The sequence below is a fragment of the Lipotes vexillifer genome, unplaced genomic scaffold, assembly GCF_000442215.2.
Source record: "Lipotes vexillifer unplaced genomic scaffold, Lipotes_vexillifer_v1.1 scaffold268, whole genome shotgun sequence".
In the NCBI taxonomy this organism is placed as follows: domain Eukaryota; kingdom Metazoa; phylum Chordata; class Mammalia; order Artiodactyla; family Lipotidae; genus Lipotes; species Lipotes vexillifer.
The window spans coordinates 693,549-703,104 of record NW_006796561.1 but is presented as its reverse complement, the minus strand read 5'-3'; the positions used below and the strand labels follow the sequence as shown (position 1 = coordinate 703,104).

The following is a 9,556-nucleotide window of genomic DNA, read 5'->3' as shown; positions in this document are numbered from 1 at the left end:
AAAAAAAAAAAAAAAAAAAAAAAAAAAAAAAAAAGGAGAGTAGAACTATTCATGTGATCTGCTGGGGGTCTCCAGGCTTAGGCAATAGTCTTGGGTGGGACCCTGGGGCTTCATCAAATCTTGGAGGGTCTAGACCAGGGATTTTCCTAGACATGCAGGGGTCACTTCCCTTACTGCCCATCCCGTCACCCCACAGGGGAATGCTCACAGCACAAGTCTCCTTGCTTTCTCCTCTTTCTGGTCCATTCCAAGGCCCTTTATTCCAACTATACAGTGTCTAGACCTCGCAGATTTACTGAATCCCACTGCAGACAAGTCCCTGTAGCCAAAGGGGAAGGGCACAGCATCATGCTGAGAACTGAGAGTTGCTGTCTGAGAGCAGGAACCAGCTCAAACCAGCAGAGCGACTACAGCAACACTGTAGGTTGATGCTGGGAAAAAGAGGTCTTCGGGGTACAGGAGGGGGTGGCTCCAGGGAAAAGCAGCTTGCTTTGGTTGTTGGTGGGACCTGAGCAATGCTGCAGCAGAGCTGAGACTGTGATCACACTGTGGGTGTGGCCTACTACTCTAAGCCAGGCCATCTACTAGAACCCCGAGTCCTTGAAACAAGGCTCTGTGTCTAGCACCAGACAGCAGGAGCCCGGGAATGCTCTTTTGGCTCTGGCAGCCTCCAACCAAGGACAAGGAGTCTGTTTCTGGGTGTGGCCACTCTGCTTTTCTCATAGTCCCAGTGAGAGGCAAGAGCAAGGCTGGGGCAGGACTGCGCCGACATTCCTGCTAAGAGGCAAGGATGATGAAGGCTGAACAAAGCAGCTGTCAACACCTCTGCCCCCATCTCTTTTTCCTCCTCTGGTTCCTGACTAGCGCAGGGCTGGGGAGAGCTTTCTGTCTCAGGCTTCCCCACTGTGCACCATTTAATTATTAATATGCTCTCCCACACACCCTCCACACGCTGGAAGCTGTCAAAATTTACCAGAAAGCCAGAACATGAAGTTAAGTCACAGAACTTTGTCTTTTAACTCCCTCCACTGTGGTATTCCTCCCTTTCACATGTACCCTGTGCATTAACTCACCTGGTTGTCGATCTTGATCTCTGTCAAGGTGTCATTTTCTTTGAGTGCCTCTATAAGGGCCAGGATCCCGGTACCAGTGATAAAATTGGATTCTATGTTTAGACTTTTCAAGGTCTTGTTTACTTTTAGCATATCTGCAAAAGCCTTATTACGTGATAAAGAAAATAACAATTAGGGTTTCTGAAGATTTATTTACTAAGCTTCCCACCCCCACATTAAATACATATTTTTTACAGTACTTAAAGAAAACCTTAGTTAAATCATACTTTCACCTCCAAGTAACAAAGATAATAATTAAAAAATGCAATAAAGATAGTTCAGTTCAGCAGTCCAGGCTTATGAATTTCACATACATGCAAAACTAAAAAAAAAAAAAGATACTGACATAGAATTAACAACTTTGTTTTATTAAGTAAAGACATTAAAAACTCACTACCATCTGTTATCACTGTCAATTTTTTTTTGAGAAAAGGCATTTTAACATTAGGAAAAATGTAGAAAGGACATAATCTCAGAATTATGTCATTTTTTTCCCTTTTACTATGAATGGATAAAAAATTTTTATCATTGACTAGCATTTGGGCACTACTTCAGGTCAACACAAATCAGTATTTTTCAAAGATAACTTTTGGAACAAAATCAACACTCAGAGTGGTAGAACCGCTGAAGACACGTCCCAGTTCAAAACAGCAGACTGCACACATGAACCTGTCTGCTCCCTTTATTCGCAAAGTTTCCCACTGTCATGAAGAAAAGATATAATTTTTAAGTGGCTGGAACTCTCACAGTGCAAGAAAACAAAAAAAGAGGGCCATTATCTTGAAGAATTGCTAAAACACAGAAAACAGAAAAATTGGTGGAGAAATTAGCATAAAATTGCCTGAGACGCCAGAGGTAAGAGCTGATTAGGGCGCCTCATTAAAGAGCTGCCTTAGGAACAGGTGGATCAGCTAGAGCAGGCGGCGAGCACACCATCCCTCCCTGTGGCTTCCCTGAAAAAGAGCAACTGCCTGCATAACCATCAGTGAGAAATCTCCCAGGAAGAGGCTCTAGTGAGGGTGCTAGGTCCCAAGAGAGAAGCAGTGCAGAAACTGAGGTACCTCCAGATCTTTCACCAGATACTGTGTCGGAGAAGGGAGAGGAGAGGTGGCCATTGCCCAGGAAGGAAATATACTGAAATGTATCCCTTGCAGAGTGAAGCCCTACAACCTGGAGCACTTGCAGAGTACTCCCTGGTTGCCTGCCAGCTTCTCATGCACACACTGCAGAGAAGTCCACCTATCAATTCACCTGCCTGCTTACAAAAGCACTCACTCATTCATTCAACCAGAAAAGACTATTTATCAGGCTTCTACTGTGTGCTAGCAGTAGAGAAAACAAAAATCCCTGTTCTAGGGAGCTTATATTTGAGTAGGAGGGGCAGAGTCAATAATTAATAAAATATATGGCCTGTCAGTTGGTAACAAATGGAGAAACATAAAGGGGCTTCCCTTATAAGGGAGAGAGCTGTTGGTGAACCAGATCGACATAACAGGAGAGGAAATAGTCCCAGTTTACACAAATCAGTTTTGTTCTCTAACTGGAAATATGACCAGGCAACCAATAATTACTAGACATATTAGGAAAACCATCACCATGAAAGAGAAAAGCCAAGTTCACCAAACAGGAGAACATGCCATACAGGGAACAGAGATTATTCAGAAAACATAAATATGTAAAACTTCTAATTGCTATAGTCTCTCTCCACCCTGCCCTACTTCAAAAAAAAAAGAAAAAGGAGAAAGAAAAAACACTGTAGCCATAAAATAAATAAATAGGGCTTCCCTGGTAGCGCAGTGGTTGAGAGTCCACCTGCTGATGCAGGGGACATGGGTTCATGCCCTGGTCCGGGAAGATCCCACATGCCGTGGAGCGGCTGGGCCCGTGAGCCATGGCCACTGAGCCTGCGCGTCTGGAGCCTGTGCTCCGCAACGGGAGAGGCCACAACAGTGAGAGGCCGGCGTACCAAAAAAAATAAATAAATAAGTCCATGTATATTAGTGCTTTTCTACCGTGGTTGCATATTAGAATGACCTGGAAGCTTTAAAAAATATAGCAGTGCTTGGGCCCCACCCCAGATGAATTAAATCAGAATCTCAGTCTGTGGCCTGGACAGTTGCTTTTTTTGTTTGTTTTGTTTTTTTGTTATTGAAGTGTAGTTGATTTACAACTGCATTTTTGAAAAGATCTCCAGGTGACTAATGTTCAGCAAGGATTGAAAACCACTTTAATTAAAGTCATACAGACAATGAGAAGACTGTAAAACTAACTGCTAATAGTGATTGCTCTGGGGAGTAGAACAAGGAACTTCTGAATTATTTTAACTGCTTTTATGGCAGAAAAGACAAGAAGAAGGAATCCAACTTGGGACAAGAACAGGGTTTCCAACCTCGGGTCTATTGACATGAAGCTGGATAATTCTTCGTTGTGGGAAGTTGTCCCGTGTATTGTAGGAGGTTTAGCAGTCTCTGAGACCCACGAAATGCCAACAGTACCCCTCCCAGTCATGACAACCCAAAATATCTCCAGACACGGCCAAATGTTCCTAGAGGGCACAATCACCCTGAGTTGACAATCACTGGACTAGAAGAATAATCCTGTGTATTAGTCAAGCAGCTGCTTGAACTACCAGGAAGCTCAAGGATTTGGACTGATGCTATTGTACACCATGTAAATTAAAGTGCATTTATTCAGTGCTAGGTCTTTAGTTAGAATTAAGTGTATGCATTTTAATTAGAGCCCCAGAAGGGAATGCATCAAGCCTTTCCTTATGGATGCTGCAAGCTTTGGGACTTACTTCTATTACTAGAATAACAAAATGTCAGAGCAATTAGGCCTTTGTAAAAAAGTTGCAGGACCTCCTGGCAAGTAGCCACGATCCTGCCAATTTCTTTTAAACTTGAGAAAACACTTTTCACATACTGAACAAAACAGGGAAGAGAGATCCAGCCAAACATAACCCTGGGCTGTAGGCCCAGGTTCACCACAGTTCAGCAAATACTTGAGCATCTATTACATGTGCTGAGGATAATAACATTAGTAAAATGAAGACTAGATTTCTTAAAGGTTACATAAATAATTAGAGTAGAAATACATTTTTAAAGAGAAGGTTTTGCTTTCAGTACTTTATAGAACTGCCCGGAAAAGCAGTTTCATGCACTGTCCAAACCTGTACTATTCCAGTGGTAGCCACAGGACACAGGTGGCTATGAAGCCGTTAAATAGCACCTGTTCTGAATCAAGATGTGCTGTAAATGTAAAACATTCATTGGATTTCAAAGATGTAGTATGGAAAAAATACTGTAAAAGACCTCATTACATCTTCACATTACATTTTGAAATGATGATATTTTGGATATGGTGGTTTGAATAAAATACATTATTAAGTTTAATTTCACCTTTTTTTTAATGCGGTTACTGGAAAATTTAGTTACACATGTGGCTTACATTTGTGGTTCTCATTTTATTCCTATTGGACAGTGCTGGCCGAAACTTCTGATTTTTATGTGGCATACCTGTTAATAATATGTAATAGCATTTTTTTACATATTTGGACCTTTTCTCTATATCGCCATTCATTACTATGGCAAGTTTCATTAATACTCCCTGCTATAGGTGTGGTTATATGGAAGTGCTTGGAGCGTGGCAAACTGAATTTGATTACAGGTCACTTAAGTTTGCTTCCTGGCTTGGACACATGCTGGGTAATCTTAGTTAAATTACTCAAACTCTGAGCCTCAGTTGCCACATCTGTAAAATGGGGATAATGTCATCTCAAATACACATAGCTGGCCTATATTCACAATAATCCCACAAGTACTTTGCTGAATCTGTTTTTGAACCTTACATAGAAAAGTCTTGAAGCTCTTGCTTTAATGCTGATTTGTAATTCTCAACAGCAAGTTGTTCAGCCATAATAACAGTGTGAATATCTCTGTTGCCTGTGGGGTAATCAACCAAATTACAGCCTATAGAAAAGTTCTTTCCTGACTATAGCATAGCTGAAAGGGGAACCACCTGGGGTCAGCCAGGTGAGGGCTGGACCATGTAAAGCCATCCAGGCATAAGGCTGAAAGAGGCTTTTCTTTTCACACCCTCAAGGATAACAGTTTTTCCTTGAAGTTGTAAGGTTTGCTTGTCACATGACATACATTCAATACATAGTTGTTGGATTAAAAACAGTAACAAAGAGATTATTATATTTGAAATTTATTTAGTCCATTTAGCAAGTTATCTATTTGACTTAGAGTAGAAGTTAGACTGCTTACAAGTAGTGCTGACAATGAACTATACACTATTTGCATCCCTGCCATTTTACTGTAAATAATATATTAAACAGAAATGACAAATAATTTATTTATTTATCCCTTTAGTTACTTGCTTACAAAATGTATTGTGAATATTTTTTGCTTTATTGAAAACAAACCTACTAAAGGGCAGAGATTATACACAAAATCATACACAGATAAGAACGCTTAAATTGCTAACTTCACCGTACCAATAATCTAGTTCTGCTCTTTTTCTATTTTAATGATAGGTTTCAAATTCAAAACTGCTTTCAACCTACAAATTTAGATATGTAAGAATTATTGGTGAAAACATCAGTTCTGTAGCTTAGCCCCTCTTTTACATGAGTGCCTAATTCAAATTTGCTGTAGTCATCATGGAAATATTGTCTAATGCTGAGAGGTTGAAGGGCAAGTTCATTCATTCATTTAACAAGTATTTTTCAAATATCTACTCTGTGCCAACACTGTGATGGGTAGTCATTACTTTCATGTTGTCCATTTTTAATGCTATTTTTTTTAAACTTATTTTTGGCTGTGTTGGGTCTTCACTGCAGCACACGGGCTTTTCTCTAATTGCAGCGAGTAGGGGCTACTCTTTGTTGCGGTGTGCGGGCTTCTCACTGCGGTGGCTTCTCTTGCTGCGAAGCATCGGCTCTAGGCGCACAGGCTTCAGTAGTTGTGGCTCGCGGGCTCTAGAGCACAGGCTCAGTAGTTCTTGCACACAGGGTTAGTTGCTCCGCCGCATGTGGGATCTTCCCGGACCAGGGATCGAACCCGTGTCCCCTGCGTTGGCAGGCGGATTCTTAACCACTGCGCCACCAGGGAAGTCCCTAATGCTCTTTTAGATCTTCCAAAAGACATGTTACTTTAAATCGCAACATCAAGTCAAGAAAACTTTCATTTTTCTAGCTTAATTCAAGTGCTGAGAATCAGATGCTGTAGAACCACTGATGTAGCCTGATGCTCAGGCTTCTGACAACTGCCATAGTTTAGCAAATGTACGACAGTGAGGCACAGTATGTAAATACAGCATAGCTTGGTGGTTAGGCATCCTGGTTGTGGAACTAGAAAGACCTGGTAGTGAATCCTGGCTCTGCCACTTGCTGGTTGTGTTACTTTGGAAAAGTTACTTAACCTTTCTGAGCCTCAAATTGAGCAATTTGTGTGTGTGTAATAGTACACACCTCACTATATTATAGTGAGGATTAGGTGAGATGACGTAAGTAAAGCACAGAGATCAGCAGTGGCATTTACTAATTGTTCAAGAAATGTGAGCTATTAATAGGAGGGTTAACGCTGATAAGGGCAATGGCAGTAGTATTTACTTGGGTTCAGGGACTTCCTTATTTACCTGAATTAACTAAAGTGCATAGAAGGAATAGGGCTTTTGGTTGTTTTTTATTTTTTTCATATTCTGGTTAACAGTATCAAACAAAAAATGTTTCAAGATTTGGTTGTTTAAAATATTTCTGAGACACATTAATTCATTTCAAAGGTTAAAATGAAATATATGTTAACATTTTTTATATGGGCCGAGTTCCTGTAGGCTTTGGCGGGGGGGTCTCATAATATCCATTTACTGGGACAGAATGTTACTGTAGATACAAACGTTTCAGAAAATTTGTACTAAGCACAGAACAAAATGTAAATATTTATTTAGCTAAATACCAAATCTAATCTTGTTTCTTTCTCCAAAAAGTGTAGTGCTAACAAAATTCTAGTGAATTCAAAGTGCCTGACAGTTGGGTTCTTGTTTTACTGTCTCATTATAACTAATTTTGTTTATTAACTATACAGAAAATAAATTTACTTGATCTGAACATTGTTAATTGATAAAACGAATTAAAAATAGCTTCTAATGAATTAAATATTTTCATGTTATATTTGTAAGAATTTTACTCACAATCGCCACAGGGTCATTGCTGCGGGTTGCCGCCAGGCTGAACTTTTTCACATGAGTATTGGTCTCCAGAGCCTTTGCAAATTCCTTCAGGGTTGGAATTGGAATGTTCTAAGATGAGGAAGACACAGATCCTTGATGAATCATTCTGCAGCACCTTCACCCCAAGCTAAGGACCAACAGCTTTTAAATACCTTGTATGTTTAGATGTTATCCTTTCTAAAAGACTTTCATCACCCATTCTCTAGCAACCAACCTATCCTAAGCCAAATAGCACCACTTAGTGTCCAATAAGGGAATCTAACACAATGTGACATTCTGGCATCACTTCTGTTTACCCTACTGTCCAAATTATGCATACAGCACACTTTCCTTTCTTTCTTTCTTTCATTGTCTATATTTTAGCCAGACTGATCTGCTTGCCATTCTTTTACTATCCCATGGTCTTTCTTTTGTCCATACCTTTAGATATGCTTTTCCTTTTGCCTAGAAATTCCTTTATCCTTTGCTCTAATTCCTACTCAGCCTTCAAGACCCAGCAGAAATATCACCTCCTTGGTTTATTGGCTCTCCTAGGCAGGATCAAAATTTTCCTTACCCACAATTCCACATGTGGGGGCTGACCACATCATGTAATTATTCGCTTAGTGTTTTTCTCGTAATTTAAGTTCTTCAGAATGAATACCGTGTGACTCTTACTTCCTCTTCCACAGCACTTAGCCTAGTACTAGGCACTGGGGAGGCAGACAATATAGGGCACAGCTAGAGGCTAATGTGAGTTTACAGAGCACTACAGGCCAGCTCTGTGACTGTGGGCAACTGAACCTCTTTAAGTCCCACTAAGGATTCAATGAGATAATGAATTTCAAGTATTTAGCAAAGGATATGGCACATAGCGAGTATTTAACAAAAATCAGTTAATATTACTAAATACTAGAAACTGGCCCAAAAAGAATGAACAAAAAAGATATCGGGCAATGCTCTCTCTCTCTCTCTCTCTCTCTCTCTCTCTCTCTCGGTTTCCAACTATAATACTTTGTAATCTGGGGGTGGGGAGGGGGTGATGGGAGGAAGTGGCTAACCCTCCCCCCCCCCCCCCCCCCCCCCCCCACACATCTTACCCTCCCTTTGAGAGTGACGTGACTTATGGTCAAAGCAGAAGTGACAATGTGTGACTTCAGAGAATAGGTCATAAAAGGCACTGTGGCTTCCAGCTTAGTCTCTCTTTTTTTCTCTTGGATCACTTGTTCTGGGGGAAGCCAGTTGTCATGATGTGAGGACACTCAGGCAGCCCTACTGAGAGATCCATGTTCTGAGAAACTGAGGCCTCCTGCCAACAGACACATGACTGCGCCATCTTGGAAATGGATTTCTGTGCCCTCGTCAAGCCTTCACACAAGTGCAGCTCTGGCTGACAGCTTTACTATAGCCGCATTTGAGACCCTGAGCCACAGCAACCCAGCCCAGTCACTCCCAGATTCCTGACACTCAGAAATTATGTGAAATAATAACTGTTTGTTGTTTTGGAGTAATTTGTTACTCAGCAATAGATAGCTAATACACTGTGTATAACACAAGTACTGTGATTCTTTTCAAAGAATTCTGGGAATCACTCTTTTTTAAAAACCCACTTCTTTCAAATAGGATATTGTGCCTCAAAATCCAGTGAGTACAAAGGATTTTAAACAGGTGTAAAACAGGCAATCAGTCATCTCCAGTAAGTTTTCTGACCTCAACGGACAACAATCGTAATGAAATACCTTAATGTTGTTGAGGTTGACCTCTTGCAGGCTGGGGTCATTGGCTTTCATCTGCTGCAGACTTACTTCCACATTTGTGGGATTGGGTGGTTCCTCAAATACTGGCTTGACCTTTTCACCTTTGACCACATCTAAGACACAAGTTTTAATTTTAAAAATAAAATGTAAGGGCTCTCCCATAAAAATCAGAGATGACGTCCCCCAAAATGACCTTCCTTTCATATGCTCTGATTCCAATAATACTCCAATATCAATGACAGTAAGCTTACTCTCAACTAAGCAAGCACAGGAATGGTATGATTCTGAGTTACAGCCTCAAAGGTGGGTGTTTTTCACCTGCAATGAGAAGTCTCAGTGGCTGATGCTCCATGGGGCCAAAAGTGCAGGAGGCCCATCAGCAAACTCCAACACCGAAAAGAATATCCATGGGTAGTTACTGCTGCTCCATATGGACCTCTTTCAGACTATAATAACTAAACCAAAGAAAGATGCAAA

The 9,556-nt window shown here is 40.8% G+C and overlaps 1 protein-coding gene across 2 annotated transcripts in view; it reads right to left on the bottom strand.

The window, feature by feature from the left end:
- The window catches only part of TMOD2 (tropomodulin 2), a 46,060-nt gene that overhangs the window by 8,074 nt on the left and 28,430 nt on the right, over nucleotides 1-9,556 (bottom strand). Inside the window, exons 6-8 of one of the 2 annotated variants that reach the window (XM_007468715.1) lie at nucleotides 9,062-9,192; nucleotides 7,305-7,412; nucleotides 1,074-1,217 (exon numbers count right to left, since the gene is read on the bottom strand). In XM_007468715.1, coding sequence (XP_007468777.1) covers nucleotides 1,074-1,217; nucleotides 7,305-7,412; nucleotides 9,062-9,192 — 383 coding nt within the window. The remainder of the gene's footprint in view (nucleotides 1-1,073; nucleotides 1,218-7,304; nucleotides 7,413-9,061; nucleotides 9,193-9,556) is intronic. The other variant, XM_007468716.1, reaches the window with a different exon arrangement.